At 46.8% G+C, this 25886-nt stretch overlaps 1 protein-coding gene across 10 annotated transcripts in view; it reads left to right on the forward strand.

Annotated features, from left to right (window-relative positions):
- The window catches only part of dennd1a (DENN/MADD domain containing 1A), a 147529-nt gene that overhangs the window by 28886 nt on the left and 92757 nt on the right, over positions 1-25886 (forward strand). For 7 of the 10 annotated variants that reach the window (XM_049738648.2, XM_049738645.2, XM_049738649.2 and 4 more), the window contains 5 exons: positions 4501-4544; positions 5464-5513; positions 5984-6103; positions 6263-6332; positions 8348-8428. In XM_049738648.2, coding sequence (XP_049594605.1) covers positions 4501-4544; positions 5464-5513; positions 5984-6103; positions 6263-6332; positions 8348-8428 — 365 coding nt within the window. The other 3 variants (XM_049738650.2, XM_049738655.2, XM_068652810.1) reach the window with 2 other exon arrangements.

Consider the following 25886-nt stretch of genomic DNA (forward strand, 5'->3'; position numbering starts at 1 on the left):
TTGGCGGGCCGGATTACACGGTCCCGTGGGCCGGATGTGGCCCGCGGGCCGTAGTTTGCCCATACCTGGTTTAGCCTGTTGTTGCTCGTTCGTGTCTGTTCTTGGTGTTGGATTTTGTCGAATAAATTTCCCCCAAACAGCGACTCATACTCCGGAGCGACTTGTTTATGGGTTTTTTTACGCTATTGTGCATTTTATGGCTAATGCGACCTCGAAAGATACGGTATATAAGAAAAAACTAAATATCCCCAAATTTTAGCTGTTGCGGTTTATAGTCCGCTGCAGCTTATAGTCCGAAAATTACGGTAACTCAAAATACAACAATGAATGTGTAGAATGTTGGCAACAAAAGTAAGTACACCCCAACTGAAAATATCCTGAAGACAAGCAGACTAAGGATATGGGTTACTGGAACCATGTTCTGTGGTTTGATGAGACCAAGATAAACATATTTGGTTCAGATGGTGTCCAACGTGTGTGGCGGCAACCAGGTGAAGAGTACAAAGACAAATGTGTCTTGCCTACAGTCAATCATGGGGGTGGGAGCGTCATGGTCTGGGGCTGTATGAGTGCTGGTGGCACTGGGGAGATACAGTTCATTGAGGAAACAATGAATGCCAACATGTACTGTGGAATACTGAAGCAGAGCACGATCCCCTCCCTCCGTAAACTGGGCCGCGGAGCAATATTCTAACACGATAACCCCAAAACACACCCCCAAGACGACCACTGCCTTCCTAAAGAAGTTGAGTGTGAAGGTGATGGACTGGCCAAGCATGTCCCCAGACCTAAACCCTATTGAACATCTACGGGGCATCCTCAAACGAAAGGTGGAGGAACGCAAGGTCTCCAACATCCACCAGCTCCGTGATGTCATCATGGAAGAGCATTCCAGCGGCGACCTGTGAAGTTCTGGTGAACTCCATGCCTAAAAGGGTTACGGCGGTGCTGGAAAATAATGGTGGCCCCACAAAATATTGACATTTGGGTCCAATTTTGACATTTTCAGTCGGGGTGTAGGCACAGCAATTTACAGATTTATTGTTGTATTTTGAGTTACTTTTAAGTAAAAATACATTTACTTTGCTATCCAAGCTCTACAGTGACTACTTAACATTGTCTCAGTGTCATTTCTTCAGTGTTGTCCCATGGCAAGATATAATTAAAACATTGCAGAAATGAGAGTGGTGTACTCACTTTTGTGAGATACTGTCTGTGTCTTTTATATATTTGTATATACTCACTCTGTAGTATGAATGCTGCTGGACAAGAATTTCCTGCGGGAGCAATCCCAAGGGATTAATGAAGTGAAATCTGTCTGTCTGATCTTGTCATGTTCCTGTCAACCAACCAACCAACCAACCAACCAACCAACCAACCAACCAACCAACCAACCAACCAACCAACCAACCAACCAACCAACCAACCAACCAACCAACCAACCAACCATCCATCCAGCCATCCATCTTCTTTCGCTTATCCGGAGTCGGGTCCTGGGGGCAGCACCTTTGGATCCCCAGAATTACCTCTCCCCAGCCACTTCGTCCAGCTCATCCTGGGAGATCCCAGCCGAGAGACATAGTCTCTCCAGCGTGTCCTGGGTCGTCCCTGGGGTCACCTGCCGGTGGGAACACCTCCCCGGAGAGGCGCCCAGGAGGCATCCTATTGAGATGCCTGAGCCACCTCATCTGGCTCCTCTCAACGTGGAGGAGCAGCAGCTCGACTTCGAGTCCCTCCCAGATGACTGAGCTTCTCACCCTATCTCCAAGGGAGAGCCCGGACACCCAGCGGAGGAAACTCATTTCGGCCGCTTGTATCTGGGATCTTGTCCTTTCCAGAGTGTGATTCCTCTGTAGTTGGAACACACTCTCCGGTCCCCCTTCTTAAAGAGGGGGGGGGGGACCACCACCCCAGTTTGCCACTCCAAAGGCACTGTCCCCGATGTCCACACAATGCTGTAGGGGCGTGTCAACCAGGACAGCCCCTCAACATCCAGAGCCTTTGAAAACCCCGGGCGGATCTCATCCACCCCCGGGGCCTTGCCTCCGAGTAGCTTTTTAACTACCTTGGTGACTTCAACCCCAGAGATTGGAGAGTCCACCACAGATTCTCCTGGCCCTGCTTCCGCAATGGAAGGTGTGTCGGTGGAATTGAGGAGGTCTTTGAAGTATTCTCCCCACCGACTCAGGTCTCGAGTCGAGGTCAGCAGCACACCGTCTCCATTGTAAACAGTGTTAACTGTGCACTGCTCCCCCCTCCTGAGGCGCCAGATGATGGACCAGAATTTCCTCGAAGCTGTCATTCTCCACGACCTCGCCGAACTCCTCCCACACCCGGGTTGTTGCCTCAGCGACTGCCAAGGCCGCGTTCCGCTTGACCATCCGGTACATGTCGGCTGCCTCCGGAGTCCCACAGGCTAAAACGGCCTAATAGGACTCCTTCTTTAGCTTGATGGTATCCCTTAACGCCAGTGTCCACCAGCGGGTTCGGGGGTTGCCGCCATGACAGGCACCGACCACCTTACGCCTCTCACCGTGGGCAACTCCAGAGTGGAAGAGAGTCCAGCCCCTCTCAAGAAGACTTGTTCCAGAACACAAGCTGTGTGTGGAGGCAAGTCCGACTATGTCTCGTCCAGTGGTTCATAACCTTTTTCCTTGTTCGCACGCTATTCAATTCACCAACCAGTTCTCGCACCCCTACCCCTAACCCTAAACCCTAAATACCGTATTTGCCGGTGTACAGGTCGACTCGGTGTATAAGTCGACCCCCTAAAATTCGACGGAAATTTACGTCGTGCTCAATTGTTGCATTATATTAAACTTCAAAATTCAATATGCGAAATTTATTGACGAAATGTGTTCAAATTCCGGGAGGCCGTGCGCATGCGGCTGTTTATAAGCACTGCGGAGGAGATCGCGGCCGGCGAGCTCGCGCACGCCGCCCGGCACCAACGGGAGGCCGGAAATAGCTCCGAGCGGATCGGCACTTTATAAGCACCGCGGAGGAGATCGCGGCCGGCGAGCTCGCGCACGCCGCCCGGCACCAACGGGAGGCCGGAAATAGCTCCAAGCCGAGCGGATCGGCACTTTATAAGCACCGCGGAGGAGATCGCGGCCGGCGAGCTCGCGCACGCCGCTCGGCACCAACGGGAGGCCGGTAATAGCTCCGAGCGGATCGGCACTTTATAAGCACCGCGGAGGAGATCGCGGCCGGCGAGCTCGCGCACGCCGCCCGGCACCAACGGGAGGCCGGAAATAGCTCCAAGCCGAGCGGATCGGCACTTTATAAGCACCGCGGAGGAGATCGCGGCCGGCGAGCTCGCGCACGCCGCCCGGCACCAACGGGAGGCCGGAAATAGCGCCGAGCGGATCGGCACTTTATAAGCACCGCGGAGGAGATCGCGGCGCCTCATTGGACTTCCAGCGGCCGGCGAGCTCACGCACCCGCCCGGCACATCCGGGAGGCCGTGCGCACGCGCCAACTGGCCGAAAATAGCCCCCGCCGAGCGGATCGGCTGTTTATAAGCACCGCGGAGGAGATCGCGGCGCCTCATTGGACTTCCAGCGGCCGGCGAGCTCGCACACCCGCCCGGCACATCCGGGAGGCCGTGCGCACGCGCCAAGTGGCCGAAAATAGCCCCCGCTGAGCGGATCGGCTGTTTATAAGCACCGCGGAGGAGATTGCGGCGCCTCATTGGACTTCCAGCGGGCCGCGCACTCGCGCACGCCGCCCGGTTCAAATTTTCTAAGTGCAACGCACAATGAGATGCATGAGAAACGGCCTTGGTTACCATCACATTTGAAGCGATGAATACGAAGTTAAATTTTATGACTCGGTGTATAAGTCGAGGTCGATTTTTTTCGGTCGGTTTTGGATCGAAAAAGGTCGACCAATACACCGGCAAATACGGTAATTATTATAATAATAATTGGTTTACTTTACAGCTACAAGGCTTAATTAGCATTATCCCTAATGCCAATTAACACAATGATTTCCAGAAAATTTCACTTTTTTCGGTTACCCGACCATTATCCCCGAAAAATTGTAAATTTCCCCCAGGGTATCCTCGCACACCCTAGGAAGCATGCTCGCAGCACCCCCGGTTAAGAACCACTGGTCTAGTCAGAACTTTTCTGCCTCGCACACCAGCTTGGGCTCCTTTGCTGCCATAGGGGTGACATTCCATGTCCCAATAGCCAGCTTCTGTCACCGGGGATCGGACCACTTTGGTCGCCGCCCAGCTCTCTTTGCACATGACCCCTTTGGCCCCTCCCACAGGTGGCGAGCCTATGGGAACTTCCTGTCAATCATTTTGGAAATTACATCATTGTTAGATGCCCATCAGAAACCAAGAGTTGTGATTGCAGTTTTTGCTTCAGAAAGTGAACCACCACTACGCAATATACGGCAGTCGAAAAGTGGGCATTCATGATGAAAGAAGAAAATGACTTTTCTGGTTTGTACATTTATAATTCTATCTTAATTTTGTGTTTCTAACAGAGCCTGCCATCCGAAGAAAATTCCCAGAGGACTTCCAAGATGAGGTCTGTTTTATTTTGCATTTCCTTATATTGTGTCTGTATATGTTTTGACCATTATCTGTAGTTATCAGCATTGAATCACATTGCATCTGTGGTAGATTTTCTTACACTTTCTCATACCGCTTGTTCTAACTTCGAAACTTTTTTTTTTTATACGTAGATTGGGTTGTTAGTTAAGTATTTTATAATTGGGGCTTTAATCCATCGTGATCATAGTGGGGACTTCCTGTTTGACATGGGAATATAAGGGTCTCTGTATGGATATGTATCGCGGCCGAGGGTTGCCTGCCTAAATTGTACGTGTTCCCTCGTAAATTTTCACCCCCTGTTGCATTTCAAATTGAATTTTGCAGCTTGGCAAGTTTGGCAACTTGTTGCATTGTTGGTATTGCTAACAATGGAAGGCGAGAAGCCTTCGGATCAAAGAATCTAAACAGTCCTTTGTTTCTTTAATGTCAAATTACCGGAGATTTGAAGGTGCCATGAAAAGATTCATAGAAGATTCAAAAGAACATCAGGTATTATGCCATCCACAAATTCTCTTAAGGCGCCTCAACTTGCATTCCTAATGTGGGTTTTTTTTTTTTTTTTTTTTTTTTTTTTTTTTTTGCTAATGTCATAGAAAGTGGTGAATGATGAATTCAGCATCAAGTGCAGCTCCCTATGTTTTCCCCAATCGATTATGAGGGACGCAGGCCGTTTTTTTTCTGCTCTTCGCTTCCCTCACTCTCCCATGCCTGTATGCATAGTGGATCCTCTCTCTCGATTCATCACTCAATACACAATTCAGCATTTTACATTTTGAAACAGCGGGGCATACATGTATTTTATTTCACAAAGGGGGCTCAGTACAATGTGCTGCTTTTACATATTGACATTGTGAAATTGAGTGCAATGCTAATAATTTTCATCTCTTCCACAGGACACTATTAAAACCATTCCAAAGTTCTGCTTTCCATTCTGCTTGGATAGGTACACTGACACAACTTTCTGCTTATCTATTTGTCTGTGTGCCAGTCTAATGTATCATTTACACTCCCCTCCAATAGGAAGGGTCTCTTCTCAAGGTTTCTCATTTCCCCTAGTAGGAGTGTTGTTAGTCACCTAAATGTTGAACAGAGGCTGAGATGTACCGAAGTCAAATTCCTTGTTTGGCATGCTCAAACATGGCCAATAAAAATTCTTGAATCTTGAATCTTGAACAATGTGGCCAATTATTTTATTTTTAATGCAGACCATATGGGTTTAACATCACACAAAATAGCTTTGTAACAAAAAGCCAGGTTTTTGGTAAGCAAAAATATTGTTGATATTAATGATTTAAAAAAAAAAACTCTTTTACCCACTGTTCTTTTCATTAAAAATAATTTCAAGGTTTTCAAGTGTGAACTAGTCTTCTAAGGTTGACATTTTCTATACTCTCAAATATTTTCTTTCCGCAGTGTCAACCAGATGGAACAAAATCAGAATTTCACATTTGTCCTGACTGACATCAACAGTAAACACAGATTTGGGTTTTGTCGGCTCTCCTCAAGCTTACACACCTGCTATTGTATCCTTAGGTGAAGCTCGTAATTTATTTTTGTTTTGTTTTAATCGTTGAATTAATAGTGCAAGTGCATTATTTCCAATTTTATATTGGAGTGAATGCAAAATTAAAAAAACGCTTTCATTGTATAGTCTTGAGCTGTCAAATTTCAAACTTTATTTGTATCCTCCAGCTACCTGCCATGGTTTGATGTGTATTACAAACTGCTAAACATTGTTGCAGATTACACCATAATTGGCCAGGTAAGGAAAATACATGTATTGTAACTACATACGTACGTACATACATGCGTACATGCGTACATACGTACATACGCACATACCAGGGACGTGCGGTCAGAGGAGGCTACGCCTCCCCTGCCATCATGAAAAAGGGAAAAACAAATTCAATTGTTTTTATCATAAAGTCATTCTCCTTTTACATTTAATGGTTTTGTATCATTTTGAACCAAAATCGCTGAATTTTTATAGTTATTTTAAAACCGAAGACGATTCGCTCGGCGGAGCCAACTTCCTGCCTTGCCTCCTTTGAAGATTGCGTAATTCCACGGCTGCCTATGCTGACATGCTCTGCAGTTAGACTGAACTGCTGTCTGTCTCGATGTCGCTGTTTAAGTGTTCAAACACTTTGGTTATATTAACAAATTTCCGCAGTTAAGCTGATGTATTGAATATCTAGTGTTTTTTGTCATCTGTCTGTAACGTCGTGTTTCTTCAGATGAACAAAATGGCTTTGAAAAGAGACCTTAGGAGGCTACGAAAAAAGGTTCTCTAGCCTTATGGCAGGGGGTGCTAGTGATCCCGGGATGCTTCATGCGCCTACCTGTAGAATAAGTGGTTTTACATTTTTTTACCCGTTTTTACATTTCGTTTTACAATAGAGGATTACATATCCAAATGATTTTCAAGTATGGATTTTCGGTCGAACCAGGAGGTCATCAGTAAAGGAAGAGCAACTCCGGAGTTAAAAGGTTTGATTCAGACAACGGGACTTCGGAACGGAGTGGTACGAACGATTGAAAACAAGTTTTTGATTCCATGTGCTTTATTGAGTGTTATTATGTGTGAAGACTGCTGATATGAGATTTTAATTAAAATAGTTCAAATTAAATAATAAATAAGCCACACTAGAGCAGCGTTCCCCAACCTTTTTTGTGACACGATTAGGTGCTGGACAAATTTTACCGGGGGGGTGACGTCAGTGCCTCCCCAGTCATGAACCTCACCGCACGTCACTGGTACATACGTACGTATGTACGTAGGTACATATATACATACATACCTTATTGGCCCAAATCTAAGACGACCCTGATTTTAAGAAGACCCCTTCTTTTCAAGACTCAAGTTTGAGAAAAGAATTTTTGAACACCAAATTAAATTTTTATACAGAAAATAATTACAGTACATCTGAAACAAATGATTATAACAATATATTCGAGAGAAAAAGCAGGTTATTTTACCTCATTCAAATTATGCAAAAACTGTATCACATCTTAATATCTGAACATTTAAATATGTAAAGTAAAGTGCAATCACATTTGTAAATGAATGGCTTCTGGTTTTTGAAACGTAAATAAACCTACTGTTTCTCCATTTTCTGTTATCGCTTCTCTTATTTTCTTTTTTCTTTCTTGCCGCTATTTTTTATTTTTCTTCTTCTTGCTACCGCTATTTTTATTTTTCTTCTTCGTGACAGGGGTTCGCTTTGGCCTGGGGAATTAAGTTCACCATTCGCTTTAACGATATCTGGCGCCATCTAGCGTTGTGAATGGGTATAATGTCTAGACCCAGAATGTAAGATGATCCCCGCTTATTCAGTCTTATTTCAATGCAAAAAACACCGTCTTATATTCGGGCCAATACAGTACATACATACGTACGTACGTACATACATACGTACGTACATACATACATACATACATACATACATACCATACATACATACATACCATACATACATACAATCAATAGTAATTTGCAAAATGTCACTATGTACCACCGATCGATAGTTGAATGAAAATCCTTATCAATGTCAACCATAGGTAACCATAGGAAAAACTGCAGTATTTGGAAGATTCTGTTGTTGTTTAATTATGTGTGTAGTGCTGAATAAGTCCAAACGTACTAAATGTGAACAGTGTGAACGTGGGACTGGAGCTGACATTAGAGAAAAAGACATGTTAAAAGAAAGTGTCGTATTATATTCATTGCAGAATATTCTTAATTTTCATGGATATTTGGTCTTTTGAGTGCTTTAGGAAGCCAATTTCCAGGATCTCTTGATGTCCCTACACAACCTTTGCATTCCTGAGCCTGGCATCCCTGTTCACCTTGCTATGGTGAGTCACAATTCACTACATTGTTTCATTATTATAATTTCTTTTAAGTTAAGAGTAAGCCTGAAAAAGCAAATGTGTAAACCTATCTTGAATATTGGGTATACTCGTCCCCCTCAAAGTTTCCTTGTATTATTTGTTACCCATAAATATGAAAAATGCTTATGAAGTCATTTTGTGATATACGTACTGTATTTCCTGAAAAAAAATGAGTGGTGCTTTATCCAAACTATATGTTGCCCAAAACATTTCCAAAAGTCAGACATTCAATTCTAAGCGTATTAATTAGGGCTGGCACTTTAACCTGTGAAATGGATTCATTAATTCCATTGCAAATTACCATGCTGTAAAAATGAACTCAATAATCAGTGTCAAATGCACAAACCTTTAAAATTTGGCCCTTGAAATACCCGTAGGCTGCGGTCGCTCATCACCTCAGCGTTGTGCTGCGTTACTCAGCTCCTCCCCGAGCCGCATGCGTTTAGATTTTTAACGGACTATAAGCCGCACCAGCTAAAATTCGGGGATATTTTACTTTTTTCTTATATAAACCGGACTACAAGCCGCACGTGCGCACGAGTTATTTACATAGAAAGACAGTACACAGAAAGCCTTTTTAAAGTTTTAATAACGTACTTTAACATGTCTTTCTAAACGCTGCCTGTGACCTGGCAGTAATACCGCAGCAACATGGAAGTAACACAGCACTAATAGGGCTGGATTAAAAAAAACATACCGGTTGTAATGTCTCCGGGTCCCGTTAAATAATAAAAGAAGGATGCCTCGCTTGGATGTGTTGATCGTCTTGTACTTTATTGCCACCCGCGCATTACCAACACCGTTCCCCGTTGTACACCAACCCTCTTTTCGGATCCCCCACACTTCACCACCAGGGGCGCTACACATACATGGCACAGTATATTCAGATCTGCTGTGAACATGACATCACTCTATTCTTTTAGTTTTGAAACAGGAAACAACTTGAATGCAGTTTTTGAAACAATAGACACGCTTGAATGCAGTTTTCCTTATAGATTCTTTACCACTAATTTGTTCGTAGTGATACCTGAAAACAAACCTCTATATTGGGACAACACAGCTTAATATTTTGTGCATAAACCCTGCTCCAATAAAACAGTTTACATGGAATCAAACGTCACTTCCAAACTGAGTTTAAACGTTTTCAGTGCATGCAAAAATTCAAGATTACTCATAATCACGAATATACGAAGGAGGACGTCTATTGTGTCGCGACGTATATCGTGGAGGTGGTGTATCCTCAGCAGGTACGTCGTGGCTATGGACGGAGTCTGGCGGAGCGTTCTGCGACGCGGCATGGATCTTTTTGAAGAAGGATGAGTTCCTTGTGATGGAATGTCCATCTTTTGTTGCTGTAATCATTGAGCCTTTTATCCTTGATATTTTGTATGGTTCAGTGTTGTAGGGTGTGGTGAGGTTGTTGTGCTTGGGCTGATGGTAAAGCCCTGTGTCTCCTGGGGTGAATGTGCTTGTTGCTGCATGACGACATGTGTCAGCGTAGGTTTTCATCTTGCTCGGATGGTCAAAGTAAAACAAAGTCAAAGTCTGCTTTGTTGTCAATTTCTTCACATGCCAAGACATACAAAGAGATCGAAATTACGTTTCCCACTATCCCACGGTGACAAGACATAGTACACAATACACATACAAGTAAACAACACAAAAAGTAAAAACAAGAAGGCACAAACAATGAATAAATAAGAGCGATGAATAAATAATAAATAAACAAATATATAAATAAGAGGAGCAAAAATGGAGCAAGTGTGCATATAGCAGACAGTCAGAATATAGCGCAAAAGTACAGGACGTTATGCAGGAGGGGGGAGAGAGTTCAGGATCCTAACAGCCTGGAGTATGAAGCTGTTGGTGAGTCTGGTGGTGCGGGAGCGCAGGCTTCTGTACCTCTTCCTAGAGGGCAGAAGATCAAACAAAGAGTGAGCGGGGTGACTCACATCACACACAATCGTGGTCGCCTTGCGGGTGAGATGGGAGGTGTAAATGTCCTTCAGGGAGGGGAGTGAAGCACCAATAATCTTACCAGCTGTGGTCACTATGCACTGCAGGGCCTTCATGTTGTATTCAGTGCAGCTACCACCCCACACAGCGATACAACTGGAGAGGACGCTCTCAATGGTACCACGGTAGAATGAGGTCATGATGGCCGGATCTCAGCTGATGGCTGTGGCTGTGGGAATTTTCGTGTAGATCTTTCGTTGGAACAACAGTTCTGCTGGTGAAGCACCTGTAGTGCTGTGTGATGTTCAAGATTCAAGAGTTTTTTATTCGCCATGTTTGAGCGTGCCAAACAAGGAATTTGACTTCGGTAAATCATAGCCTCTGTTCAACATTTAGGTGACGAACAACAACACTCAGGACATGTGAAAAACGAAAGATATTTTTAAACACCCCCTGATCTTAAACTGATCTTAAACTCCCAAGAGGGCAAGGAAAAACGCAAAACTCCAGCTAGGGGAAATGAGAAACTTTGAGAAGAGACCACAGATGGGAGGGTCCCTCTTCTAGGATGACCAGGCTGCAATGGATGCAGAGAGGACACATAGTACAAACAGTGTAGACAAAAAAGGTGTGGAAAGCGGGATGTTATTGCACAGTAATGACTCTGAGACTCTAAGAGTGGTGTGAGTTCATCAGAGCGACAGCCTGGGGGAAGAAGCTGTCTCTGTGTCTGCTGGTTTTAGTGTACAGAGCTATATAACGGCGTCCGGAGGGGAGTAGTTCAAACAGGCTGCAACCTGGGTGCGAAGGGTCTGTTGAGATGTTACTTGCACGTTTCCTGGTCCTGGACAGGTACAAGTCTTGGATAGATGGGAGGTTGATTCCAATTATCTTTTCTGCAGTCCTTATTGTCCGTTGCAGTCTGTGCTTGTCTTGTTTGGAGGCCGATCCAAACCAGAAAGTGATGGAGGTGCAGAGGACAGACTGGATGATGGCAGTGTAGAAGGTCTTCAGCAGCTCCCGCGGCAGGTTGAACTTCTTGAGCTGTCTCAGGAAGTACAGCCTCTGCTGGGCCTTCTTCCGGACAGAGTCTATGTGGCCGGTCCATTTCAGGTCCCGAGAGATTGTGGTTCCCAGGAACTTGAAGGTGTCTGATGAGAGAATAGTATTACTGCGGCTAGTGAGGGGTGAAAGTGGTGAAGGGTCTCGCCTGAAGTCCACTGTCATCTCCACTGTCTTGAGCGGGTTCAGGTCCAGGTGGTTTTGGCTGCACCAGTGGACCAGCCGCTCCACCTCCTGTCTGTACGCAGTCTCATCACCGTTCTGGATCAGTCCGATGAGAGTGGTGTCGTCTGCATACTTAAGGAGCTTCACGGAAGTGTCACTTGCGGAGAAATCGTTGGTGTAGAGGGAGAAGAGCAGTGGGGAGAGGACGCATCCCTGAGGGGCTCCAGTGTTGGTGGTCAGGGTGTCAGATGTGATGCTCCCCAGCCTCACACGCTATCTCCTGTTGGTCAGGAAGCTGGTGATCCACTGACAGGTGGAGGCAGGCACCGCGAGCTGGATGAGCTTCTGTTGGAGGATGGTGTTGAACGCCGAGCTGAAGTCCACAAACAGGATCCTGGCGTACTTTCCTGGGGTGTCCAGGTGTTGCAGGATGTAGTGCAGTCCCATGTTGACCGCATCATCCACCGACCTGTTTGCCCGGTAGGCAAACTGAAGGGGGTCCAGCAGGGGGCCCGTGACATCCTTCAGGTGGTTCAGTACTAACCTCTCGAAAGATTTCATGACCACAGATGTCAGTGCAACAGGTCTATAGTCATTCAAACCTGTGATGGCGGGCTTCTTGGCCACTGGAACGATGGTGGAGCTCTTGAAGCACGAGGGCACCTCACACAGCTCCAGGGAACAGTTGAAGATCCGTGCAAAGGTGGGCGCCAGCTGCTCAGCGCAGACTTTCAAGCAGGAAGGTGACACGCCGTCTGGGCCCGGTGCCTTCCTGATCTTTTGTCTCCGGAACATCTGGCGCACTTCTCGCCAATCTGGAGTGCGGGCGCGGCCTCTGCAAGAGAGAGAGTCTGTGACCACGGTGATGGAGGTGTGGACAGAGCAGTTGTGGGGGGAGGTGAGTATGTGGATTGTGTGGATTGTGCTGCAGGAGGTCCCGTTGTGTGGGAGGACCGATCAAACCTGCAGTAGAACCTGTTTAGCTGGTCAGCGAGCCTTGGGCTCTCCACAGGACGGGGGGTTCGTTTCTTGAAGCCCATGATTCTCTGCAGGCCTTTCCACACTGTTAAGGGATCAGGATTGGCAGAGAGGTGTCTCTCCAGGCTCTCCCCGTAACACCTCCTGGCTTTCCTGACCTCTCGGTTCAGTGTGTTTCTGGTCTGCTTGAACAGGTCCCGGTCACCGCTCCTGTAGGCCTCCTCCTTGACTTTGCGCAGCCTCCTAAGGTTCGGTGTAAACCAAGGTTTGTCGTTGTTGTACGTGCAGAAGGTCTTAGTCTGCACACACAGATCCTCACAAAAACTGATGTATGATGTGACATTGTCAGTGAGTTCATGCAAGTCTGAATTTGCAGCTTCAAAAACACTCCAATCGGTGCAGTCAAAGCAGGCTTGGAGGTCCTGCCTTGACTCCAGTGTCCACTTCCTGACAGTCCTCACCACAGGCTTAGAAGTTTTTAGTTTCTGTCTGTAGGCAGGGATCAGATGAACTAGACAGTGGTCCGAGAGTCCTAAAGCTGCACGAGCCACAGAGTGGTATGGATCCTTAATTACGGTGTAGCAGTGGTCCAGTGTCTGTGCCCCTCTGGTGGGACACGTTATATGCTGTCTGTATCTGGGGAGTTCGTGTGCGAGGTTCGCCCTGTTAAGATCGCCCAGAACAATGATTAGTGAATTTGGTAGAAGTTTCTCCATGTCTGTCACCTGGTCAGCCAGCATCTGCGTGGCTTCACTCGCACGTTTCCAAGATGGCGGCGCGCACGGACGCAGCGGCTTACGGCTCTCCACGCCAGTGCTCTTTTTTCTTTGCCTATCTTTTTTTATTTTCACTCTTTGGCACACTCTGTACTTGGAATCCCAAGTACACTTTCCACTCGCTCACGGACATTGGATACCAATCACGGATACCTATTTCAAGTGACTTTCACCGCAAGCACAACATCCCAGATGAGATTGCGAGACCGCCGGGGTCTCCGTGGATTGTTGTCGGGTCTGGGAGGCGACGCAGGCGAAGAAGAGAGAGGAAGCAAAAGCAAGGCCGTCGGTCTGGCCTAATGCTAAGGCTACGTAAACAACCGCACAAGCCGCCTCTCCCGAGCCTGTTTCTCTCCAACGCCAGATCCCTGCTGCATAAAATGGATGACCTGGATCTACAGCTCACGGGAAACCACTACGTCCGGGACTGTTGTGTGATTATTATAACCGAAACCTGGCTGCGCCCGGATATCCCCGATGCTAGCATGCAGCTAGCAAGCCGCTCCCTGCTACGCGCGGACAGAACATTGGACTCCGGTAAACGCAGGGGTGGGGGGCTTTGTATGTATGTGCACGATAACTGGTGCAACAATGCGACCATCGTAGGCAGCCACTGCTGTCCGGACCTCGAGTACATGGCAGTCAGGTGCCGGCCTTTTTTCCTCCCGAGGGAGCTAGCTGTTGTTATCGTCATTGCTGTTTACATTCCACCCGACGCTGACGTAAGCACGGCACTCTCTCTCCTGCTGAGAGCTGTGAGTGAACAACAACAGGCTCACCCTGATGGCTTCCACATTGTAGCGGGGGATTTTAACAAGGCCAACTTAAAGACTGTACTGCCGAATTTCCACCAGCACGTAAAGTGTGCTTCACGGGGTGAGAACACCCTGGACCATGTCTACACCAGCATCAAACATGCATACAAAGCTATCCCCCTTCCCCACCTCGGGCAATCAGACCATCTGTCCCTCCTGCTCTTCCCTGCGTACACCCACCTCAGACGCAAACTCAGACCCACCTTAAGGACCATCACCTCCTGGCCTGAGGATGCACTCCACAAACTCAAAGACTGTTTTCAACGGACAGACTGGGACCTGTTCGACCACCAGGAGCTGGGGACACACACAGACACAGTTCTGGGCTACATCCCGTTCTGCACCAGCAATGTGACTGTGACCAAAACCATCCGGGTCTTCCCTAATCAGAAACCCTGGATGTGCAGCCAGGTCCGCTCTCTCCTCAGAGCCCGCGACACCGCCTTCAAGTCAGGAGACAGAGCTCTGTACAGCGCTGCCAGAGCTGAGCTGAGGAGAGGAGTCAAACGGGCGAAAGCGGACCACAGACAACGCATCGAGTCCCACCTGTCCAGCAACAACGGCCGTAAGGTGTGGCAGGGCATCCAGGAGATCACCAACTTCAGGGGCAGTGCCGCTCAAGTCGAAGACCAAGGCGCACAGCTGGCAGAGGAGCTAAACAGCTTCTTTGCTCGGTTTGGAACATCCCAGCAGCACTCCCCTGTCCCTGCCCTGCCCCCTCCCCCACCCAGCTCTGACATCACTCCACTCACTGTTCAGGAGCACAAGGTCAGAAAGGTGCTCCTTGCAGTGAATCCCAGAAAGGCCGCAGGCCCAGATGGGGTCCCCGGCAAGGTGCTGAGGGCATGCGCTGAGGAGCTCGCCCCCACCTTCACCGCGATCTTCAACCGCTCCCTGGCCCTAGCAACCGTCCCGCCCTGCCTGAAAACCTCAACCATCATCCCAGTGCCGAAGAAGTCGGCCATCTCTAGCCTGAATGATTACCGACCAGTGGCCCTCACTCCGGTGATCATGAAGTGCTTTGAGAGGCTGGTTCTTCAGCACATCAAGGATTATCTTCCCCCACACCTTGACCACCACCAGTTTGCATACCGGACCAACAGATCCACAGAGGACGCCATCGCCGTAGCCCTCCATTGTGCGGTGAACCACCTGGAGCAGCAGCAGAGCTATGTCCGGATGCTCTTTGTGGATTACAGTTCGGCATTCAACACCATCCTCCCGGACAGACTCACCACAAAGCTGGACACTCTCGGACTCCCCTCTCTCACATGTGCCTGGATTCATGACTTTCTGACCAACCGACTCCAGGCTGTGAGAGTTGGCTCCCGCCTCTCCTCCACCCGTACGCTGAGCATCGGCTCCCCACAGGGCTGTGTGTTGAGCCCCCTCCTCTTCTGCCTCTACACTCACAATTGCAGACCGGCTCACAACCACAACCGAATTGTCAAGTTCGCCGACGATACCACTGTGGTCGGTCTCATCTCCAATGGCGATGAGGTAGCCTACAGAGAGGAGGTCCTGGAGCTGGTCGACTGGTGCTCAGAGAACAATCTCGCTCTGAACACCAAGAAGACCAACGAGATCATCATAGACTTCAGAAGGCACAGCCCTGAGCCAACTCCCCTCTTCATCAACGGCGAGCAGGTGGAGAGGGTCCACAGCACCAAGTACCTGGGCGTCCACATCTCTGACCGGATCTCCTGGTCAGAGAACATCACCACCATCGTCAAGAAGGCTCAGCAGCGGTTACACTTCCTGAGAGTCCTCAGGAGGTACAACCTCAACACCGACCTGTTGCTGACCTTCTACCGCTCTTCCATCGAGAGTCTACTGACCTACTGCATCGTAGTATGGTTCGGCAGCTCCACCGCCGCTGACAGGGAGAAGCTGCAGAGAGCGGTGAAGGCAGCTCAGAGGATCATTGGCCGCCCTCCCTTACGGACATTTACACTACCCGCTGCCTCAGCAGGGCTAAGGCCATCTCAGCGGACAGCTCCCACCCTGGCTCCGCCCTGTTTGACCTGTTGCCCTCTGGAAGACGCTACTGGCAAATGAAGACCAGGACAAACAGACTCAAAAACAGTTTCTTTCCCAAAGCCATAGCCGCCCTCAACTCCAGCCGACACTGATGACACTTTCCTCCTGCACTACTACTGCACTTTGTCCGCACTACTGTTTCCGATGATTCATCTACTTTTCTATTATTCGTTTACTTGACTATGTTACTTGTATCTACCTCATGCACTGGATGGAGGTCTCCAATTTCATTGTACTATGTAGAATGACAATAAAGGTTTTCTGATTTCTGATTTCTGATTCTGACGTGCGTGTGGTGGGATGTAAACAGCCGCCATGACGATCGAGGAGAACTCCCGTGGTGAATAGAACGGCCGGCAGTTTATGAAAAGTGTTTCTAGGAAAGGGCTGCAAAACTCTTTCAACACCATGACATTGGTACACCAACGTTCATTAATGTAGAGACAGAGACCACCTCCCTTTGATTTTCCGGAGAGCTCCGCGCTGCGATCTGCACGCGTTAGCCGAAACCCTGCTAACTCCATGGCGTGGTGGGGGGTTCGTTCGCTAAGCCACGTTTCAACAAAACACAGCGCGGCGGATCTGCTGAAGTCCGTGTTCCTTGAAGTGAGGAGCAGCAGTTCGTCCATCTTGTTCGCCAGGGAGCGGACATTCGCCAGATGAATTGACGGTAGGGCAGAACGGAACCCTCTCTGCCTCAGCTTTACGAGGGCTCCGGCTCGTTTTCCGCGTCGCCGCCGTCGCGCTAGCTTGTATAGCACCGCCGCTCCGGCTAAAATCTCCGACAAACAGTCTGAATCAGAGAGAACAGGAGAGAAAATACCAGAAGAAGACTGACCGATGTTTAACAGTGCTTCTCTAGTAAAAGTGATCCGGGATGGACAGCAGAAGACACAGAAAACACACAAAATAAGACAAAGAAACAGAGAGCGACTCACCGTGGCAGCCATCCGCGGCGCCATCAGATGACGTATGTGGAACGATATTCCCCGAGGAAGGTGTTGAGGTGTTGTTTCCAAGGAATATTCAGTGTTCCTGAGATACGGATGCACTTGCCCAGTGTGCGCATAAAACGCTCGGCAGTGGCGTTAGCTTGAGGCCACAGTGGTGTGATCTTGCGATGGTGGAAGCCTAAATAAGTAGCAAACTTTGCAAACTGGTCACCATTAAAAAGGGGGCCATTGTTCGTCTTAAGGACACTTGGAATGCCAAATATGGAAAACACTTTGTCCATGACTGGTATGACTGTGTTAGCAGAAGTTGAGTTAACAACTTCAACCACTGGGTACCGGGTGTCGTCATCTACAATGACCAACAGATATTCTCCAGAAGTTTTTTTGTTTTTACTATTCCCTGATGTCCCTCGTGTGCGACCTGTAGGACTCTGTTTTGTAGGGTTGACGGGATGACAATTCTTGTTTCTCAGAATGATGTCATCAGCGGGGGATACTGTCAGCTCGCTGCTGATTTGTTTGAAGTGTCTCAGAATGTTAGCGTGTTGAGCGTTGTCTGTGATTTTGTTCCACATGTTGTCTGATGTGTTCACTGACCTTCTGTAAGACGGCGTCTTTCAGAGTCTCTTCTTTGATCTCTGTGAGGATAATCGCTTTTGGTGTGGCGTAATGAGACGTGAAGTTGATGTACTCTTCTGCAATCTTCGCTGCTCATGTGCTGTTGTTGGTCTGTGAAGGCACCGGATGACGGGAGATGTAGTCTTTTCTGCACTCCACTCTGAAGTTGTAGGGTTGAAGCCTCAGTCCCCACCGTTCGATTCTTGCAGGTGGTTTCGATCTGGGGTTGTTCCAGATGGTTTCAAGGGCTTTGTGATCAATCACAAGTGTGAATAGATGTCCATACATGTACAGGTGATAGTACTCACAGCCCCACACGACGGCTAGTGCTTCCCGCTCTGTGAATAGCGCTTTTCCATGTCGCTGAGTGCACGGCTCGCGTCGACAACCAACTCTGTCTCCTTACTTGGATCAAAGAAGGACATGGTGGTGTCGCTGGTGATCTGGTCCCCACTCCCACTGTGCGTCTTTTCTCGTGAGTGCGCGCAGTGGAGCAGAGATGGAGGCAAAGTCCTTTATGAACCGAGAGCAGTAGTTGGCCATGCCAAGCAGACTCCTGATCTCACCAGCATCCCGTGGGTCGCCGGCCTGCTGTATGGCTGCTACTTTTTTCGGATCCGCTGAGATGCCGTCAGCCGAAAAGATGAATCCAAAGAACTCGAGCCTGGACTTGTTGAATTCACACTTCTTTCTGTTGAGCGTGAGACCGCTCTATTTAATCCTCTGGAACACAGCTCTGTTATCATCATGTTCGGACTGGGAAGTACTGTAGACAATAATGTTGTCACTCAGATTTTTTACCCCTTTGAGGCCTTGGAGGGTCTGGCAGATTGCGTTTTGAAACACTTCTGCAGCTGATGAAATGCCAAAGTTTAAGCGTTTGTAGCGCCTCAGACCAAGATGAGTGGTGAACGTGGTGATATACCTGCTGTCGGGGTGGAGCTCTAGCTGGTGATAACCTGCTTTCAAGTCCAGCTTAGAAAACACGGTGGCTCTATTCAGTTCATGAATGATGTCATCCACAGTGGGTGTCATGTGACGTTCGCGTTCGATCGCCGTGTTGGCGTGACGCATGTCCACGCAGATTCTCACTTTGTCTGGGTCTTTTGGTTTGGGGGGAGTCACAATGGAAGATACCCATGGTGTGGGACCTGACACCGCTTCAATGATGCCATCTGCTAAAGTTCTTTAGCTCTTCCTCTACTTTCTGTCGTACGTGAAATGGTACACGCCTGTGTGGTTGGCATGTAGGCTGTACGTCGAGGTTAATGTGAAGTTTTACCTGAAAGTCTTTCAGCGTGCCAATTCCTTCGAACAGCTCTGGGTGGCTGTTGACGAGCTCTTCTGCAACGGCTTGGTGAGGGCGACAGGGCGGTGATTATTTTGATCAGTCCAAGCTCCGTGGACGTGTTATAGCTTAGTATGGAAAAACTGTCCCCTTGAATCACGTAGTACAGGCTGTGAGACTGCTTGTCTCCTTTCGTGGCTTGTCCTTTAAATGCACCAACAACAGGAAGAGGAACGTTGGAACGATATGGGAATATTTTTGTTGCAGTCTGTTTGAGCTCTGGGCGAGGCTCTAGTCTCTCATACGTTGTCTGGCTGATGATGTTCGCTGTGGCTCCAGAGTCTATCAAGACTGACATGCTCATATTGTTTAATTTGATGTTAGTCCATGGCAGTTTTGTGGTCTTCGTGTTTACAACAAACACATGTTCATCATCACTGCTCAATGGGTCTGCCTGGTTGTTGTCACTGGGTGCAGTGCTGGCCACATGATATACTTTCTGATGTGTGTACTGGTATCGTCTGTTGTCTTTGTGTTGTTTTGTGTCTTTATTTCTGAACGTGGAGCGGCATTGTCCTGCAAAATGGTTTTGTTTACCACATGCTCTGCACATTTTTCCTTTGGCGGGGCAGTCTTATTTGTGTGGATACTTACCTCCACAGTTCCTGCACTGGACATTTGGTTTGCTCTATGCTGTGTATTTGTTCTTAGCTGGATGTCTGTACTGAGCTGTCTGATGCACTGCATTCACAGTAGCGACTGCACCTTGCTCCATACCTATAGCTTGTATTTCGGACAGCTGCAGTGTTCTGCCGTGGTATAAAAGTTCATTTAACGTTAAGTCAGGCTCTCTCAATGCTTTTCTGCGCAGCCTAGACGACGTACAGCTTTGAATCAGTTGTACTTTAATTTCAGAGTCTGTCAACGAACTCACAGTTCTTTGCAAGCAACGTAGCCTGCTGTGGTACCTATCCAGGTCTTCTCCTGATTGCTGCACTGCTTTTCTTAACATGTATATTTCGTATTGCACATTCTTTTTGGGTGAAAAGTAGTCCGTGAGGGTTTTTTTTGTATCAGCCTACTTGTCTGTTGCTGCCGCTATTGAGTCGTAGTAAATGTCATGCACTCGTTCTCCAGCTAAGTGCAACAGCAATGCTTTTAGCCTTGCATCTCCATTTATGTTAATGGCAGTGGTGTAGTTTTCAAACCTTTGTGTCCACTTTGTCCAACGAGGTCCAATGGAGCTGACTTCGCTCTCTGTGTCAAACTGCGGGACTGTGACACTGCTCGAGAGCGACATGACGGCGTTGTTCCGAGTTAGCTCCGTCAGCCTAGCAACTCACTCGGTGCGTCGTGTCATCCTTCTTCCTCTTTCTGTTTTCTTTCGAGTCCGACGAACGTTTCTGTCGTCGCGCGGGACGTGCTCCTCCTTGTCGCCAGTGGAATGTCTCCGGGTCCCGTTAAATAATAAAAGAAGGATGCCTCGCTTGGATGTGTGGATCGTCTTGTATTTTATTGCCACCCGCGCATTACCAACACCGTTCCCCGTTGTACACCAACCCTCTTTTTGGATCCCCCACACTTCGGCACCAGGGGCACTACACATAGTACATGGCACAATATATTCAGATCTGCTGTGAACATTACACCGGTAAAAGTCACTGAGACGTGGCGGTAACACAGCAGCAATACGGTAGCACAACACTAACAGGGCTTGTTAAAAAAGCATACCAGTAAAAGTAAAAAAAAAAATAGCTTTGTTGTCTTCATCTTCCACCTGTGCACTGAAACCATCGAAGTCTTCCTCCTCAGTGTCCGATTGGAATAGCGTTAGATATCCTTCGCTACACACTTTCTCAGTCTCTCTTTCGTCGTCGCTTTTATGCATTTCTTCTACCATTTTCCATGATGAGGCTCTGTTCATGCTAATTTTATTCATTCACGAAGCACTAAATTGATTTAAACTAGCGAGCGACGCGTATAGCTCCAGAGTAGACGTGACCGGGAAATAAAGAAAAGGGTGACGCAACACAATGTCGTCAACATCGACTGACTTTAACTTAAAAGCGGCATCATATGCATTTCTTTTGTCCCCCATAATGACAGTTTGTGTATAAAAGCTTCCTTTCACTAATTCTTTGATCTTGTTCTGTCTCTTCTTTGTGTGAATTATACGGCACCATTTGCCTGGCGGATGGACATGCGATCAACACACCATTTCTCGCGCCAGTGACCGTGTCATATATCCCTCTGCCCAGCAAAGCGGTGCCGCACAACAGCGGTCCACTGCCTTTTTACGAGTGTATAAAAGTGATCAAGTCGTCACAAAAATCACGGAAAAAATCCTATATAAGCCACACCGGACTATAAACCGCAGGGTTCAAAATTTGAGAAAAATGTCACGGCTTATAGTCCGAAATTTACGGTACTTAAAATGTGCACTCTCTGCCTGTCAGCCCAGTCTTTGGTAATGTCTGTCCACGAATATGTACTTAATCATAATTAAACATGTTTTGCATCATGGTAGTAGGAAGAAGGCGTCATTCACCAGAGTGCAATTTGAAGCTAACATCAGCCAACAAGTCATCAATCAACACACTTGGTCAGTCTACACTGAATTATTTCCAGGGCGAGACTACTTCCGAGACAATTATTATTAAACCTTCATATACAGGGTTAGGGACACATTACTTTAAAAAGTAATTAGTGATAGTTACTCACAAGTTTTTAAAAAAGGTAACTGAGTTAGTAACTGAATTTCTTTATAATAAAAGTAACTCATTGCCAGGGAATGTAACTATTTGTGTTTCAGTTAAAAAAACACAACAAATTACATGCACTTTTTACTTTAAACCTCAATGAATTTGAAATAATACTGATATCACAACCTTGAAAATGCTACCTTATCATTGGCTTGCTCCTGACTCACCCTTTCTGCCTCTTCTCAGATTTTATGTTGTGTGGCTACTGACCGATGTGCTTCGGCACACGTGTTAAAACACAGGAACTAATTGGCTACTATAACGGTGCCTTAGCCAATCGCTCACTGACTTAGGTTAAACCGGAAACTCCTCACTTGCATGAGCAGTGGTCCACTTGGATCACTCTTAGTTTATTCAATCAATTCAGGAAATGGAATTGTAGGCCTGTATTTATTATACATGACGTGTGATATTGGGAAGAAATTGGGAAGAAATTTACTTTAGCCCACTAAAAGTATCGCACTATACAGTGTATTCCCCTTTTCTTTGCTTAACCTATCTTCACAGATGCCCTACCATGATGCAAAACAATGTTTATGATTGATTACGTGCATATCCGTGGTTATGTATATAAATACCGTATTGGCCCGAATATAAGACGATGTTTTTTGCATTGAAATAAGACTGAAAAAGTGGGGGTCGTCTTTAAAGCGAAGTTACGTCACCGCGCCTTAAGTCTCGCGTGAGTTACCTTAGCTTATCGCGATTGTTGGAGCTTGTGCACAGCGGTAAGTTAAAGGTTGCAAGTATCGACTGAGTATGTTGCTGTGATCGTGTGCGTCCTTGACACAAAGTGCGTATATACATTTCATTGTTACTACTGTCCACTGTTGTGCCATTCGTCCGATCGAGCTTTGCTTTGTGTGCGCGCCGTTTGATTGACAGCTCCGGCACGCTCCTTTATGTAAGTTTGCCTCGCATCGTACGAGTAGCCGTTACACAGCGGCACGGCAACTAATGGTAGCCAGCAAATGTATTTTGTTATCTCAATGACTTATGTTTGGTGTGTTGCCGAGAGTATTTAATTTATGGTTATTTAGTATAGCCATATAGTATAGTATATTCTTCAAGATGATGTATTTGGTCAGAATGTTTGCCGTTTGATGTGATTTCGCCTCATAAGATAAACATCTTTTATAAATCTGACCTGCAGGCACTGAAGTGATGGAAACTGTTATTCATAATAACAGTGTCGTATTTAATGAGAATCACTGATAGATGTTTTTTGGTGAAATATTTTTTTAATAAATGCATTTGTTTTCAAAAAGCTTTTTTTAACTATCCATGCTTTGTTACCTGCTAAAGGCCCAAAAACTTTATGCAATGACCTTTACATGTCGTTTATATTACTTCACACAAACACTACATCCATCTGCTCCTGGTGGAACCGTTACGCGCAGTTAGTTATGTAATGTGTGCCGTTTACGAGTGTTGTGTGACGTCAGAAGTTGAGCGTTGATTTACGTGCTGTAATTCTGTCTGTTGCAGAACCACACACACACACCGCTTCACACAATACCCTTTTGCCAGTTTGCCTGTATGCCCCCATGAGCCACAGTGCCTGTTACTTTTTTGCCAAGAATTCAATAAAGCAATCAAAACTGAACCACATCTTCCCTCCTGTGTTCTGACCGACACCCGGGGGCGAAAAGAGCATAACCATCCAAGCCAACCACCTATAGTATAGTATAGTATAGTATAGTATAGTATAGTATAGTATAGTATAGTATAGTATAGTACTTTTATAGTACTATAGTATAGTATAGTACTTTTCAGACATGGGCAAACTACGGCCCGCGGGCCACATCCGGCCCACGGGGCCGTTTAATCCGGCCCGCCAAACCTGAATAAATTGTATTATTAATTATTTTTTTGTCATTTTCCCTGCAATGACTGCTTTCCCCAGTAGATGGGGAAACGCCCGCCCGCGCATTTACTCCCGAAAGCCGTGTCAGAAAGCTCGGTGCACACTCACAAGTGCGTGTACGTACTCAGTAGTACGGACCCGGCGCACTCCGCGCTCTATTTCTATCAGTGCCAAATTTAGAGTGTGGGCTGTGACGTCAGCATTCTCGCAATTCGCGCGCTGAGCTTTCAGATACAGTTTTACGCTAACGCCACCCACAAACCTTCCCCTGGAATCCTTCCTTTAAAATGAGTGGCCCAAGGAAAAGAAAGGCGGACACTGAGTGCCGAGTGTTTAAAAATGAGTGGACAATTTGGCTCGACCGACGTGTGTGAGCAGACGTTCAGCCACGTGAACATCAACAAAGCCCTGTCACAGATCTAGGTTAACGGACCAAAACCTCGGCCACAACAAATTTTACTCCAGAGTATGATGCACTAGCAAGAAAAGAGAGACCATCAACATTGTTCCCACTGAAAATGAAGGGGAGTTTCTCTAGTTTGTTGTAAAAAAAAAAGTAATTTTGAAAATAATTTGTTCAAATAGCAGGGATTGAAACTAGCGACATTCTCATTTTCAAACAATGCAGGATGCTCAAGGACATTGATGCACCACCTGTTTGCGACTAATCTTAACATTTAAAGTCCTTAAGGCCAACTTTAAGGAAGTGTTTGCTGTTTCCTCACCTCTATCCCCAGGTGTTCGTGAGTTTAAGCTCTGCTCTGATTTTCTTATATCCGTCACCGTGTTGCCGTTTTGATTTCTTTATTATTTTATTTAGATGTATTTTTTCACTGATTCTTCAAGATGATGTATTTGGTCAGAATGTTTGCCGTTTGATGTGATTTTGCCTCATAATTTTTTTTTTTTTTATTTTTTTTTTTTTTTTTTTTTTTTTTTTTTTGGTATGGCGCCGACGTGAGTGGCAGCCTCCCAGCAGTGTTCTCTCTTTTTCCTCTTTATTTCCTTCTTTTCTCCTTTTTCTTTCTGTCTTTTTGTCCATTCGGCGATGCTGGTGCCTTCTACCGCACCTCGGTATCGCTTTGGATGTGATTTTCTTTTTTTTTTTTTTTCTTTCCCCTGGGACCGGGATGGCTGCGCACATCGGTCGAGACCGGCGTACCTCTACGACGGCTTCCTGCTTATCCGGCTGATGCTGACCGGGTCCCTTGCCTTGCAGCCGCGACCCCTGTGCTCCCTCGTGCTCGTCAGAACCAGCGACCTTCGCCGTGCTAGCCCCGTGGTGACCATCTGCACGTGCCCCGACTGGGTGCCCAGGACGCTGCTCACACGTTTGCCTGCTTTGTGATGTTTTCACCGATTCACGACCACGGTCCATTGGGTGCCGTTGAACTGGACTACCCTTACACCTGTCTGTGGACCCCGTGGAGGCTATTTTGTGTGTTTTGGGGTGTTTTCTGATATTGAGGGGTGCTGGTTGGGCACTGTTACTTTTTTCTTTTGTCTTTTTGCTTTGCTTTGCTTTGATGGCTTTTATCTTTCGCACTTTCTGGCTTTCTTTGTGGCGCCGTTGTATGGCAGCCTTATGAGGGCCTATTGAGTTGCGCTCATGCCATCTGTGTGTCTTTTGTAAACCCGCTCTGTGGTATGGATACTGCTGGGGCCTGAATTTCCCTGAAGGAGTATTCCCAAGGGATTAATAAAGTTGAGTCTAAGTCTAAGTCTAAGTCTAAGTCTAAGATAAGCATCTTTTATAAATCTGACCTGCAGGCACTGAAGTGATGGAAACTGTTATTCATAATAACAGTGTCGTATTTAATGAGAATCACTGATAGATGTTTTTTGGTGAAATATTTTTTTTAATAAATGCATTTGTTTTCAAAAAGCTTTTTTTAACTATCCATGCTTTGTTACCTGCTAAAGGCCCAAAAACTTTATGCAATGACCTTTACATGTCGTTTATATTACTTCACACAAACACTCCATCCATCTGCTCCTGGTTCGGCCCCCCGGTCAAAATTTAGAACCCAATTCGGCGCGCAAGTCAAAAAGTTTGCCCACCCCTGCCCTATACAGTGCTCAGGCTCCCCAACAATAGCGGTAGCAGTTTGCATTATTTTATTGCAATATTTTTCCTGATTC

Source organism: Syngnathus scovelli, chromosome 13, assembly GCF_024217435.2.
Source record: "Syngnathus scovelli strain Florida chromosome 13, RoL_Ssco_1.2, whole genome shotgun sequence".
Lineage (NCBI taxonomy): Eukaryota > Metazoa > Chordata > Actinopteri > Syngnathiformes > Syngnathidae > Syngnathus > Syngnathus scovelli.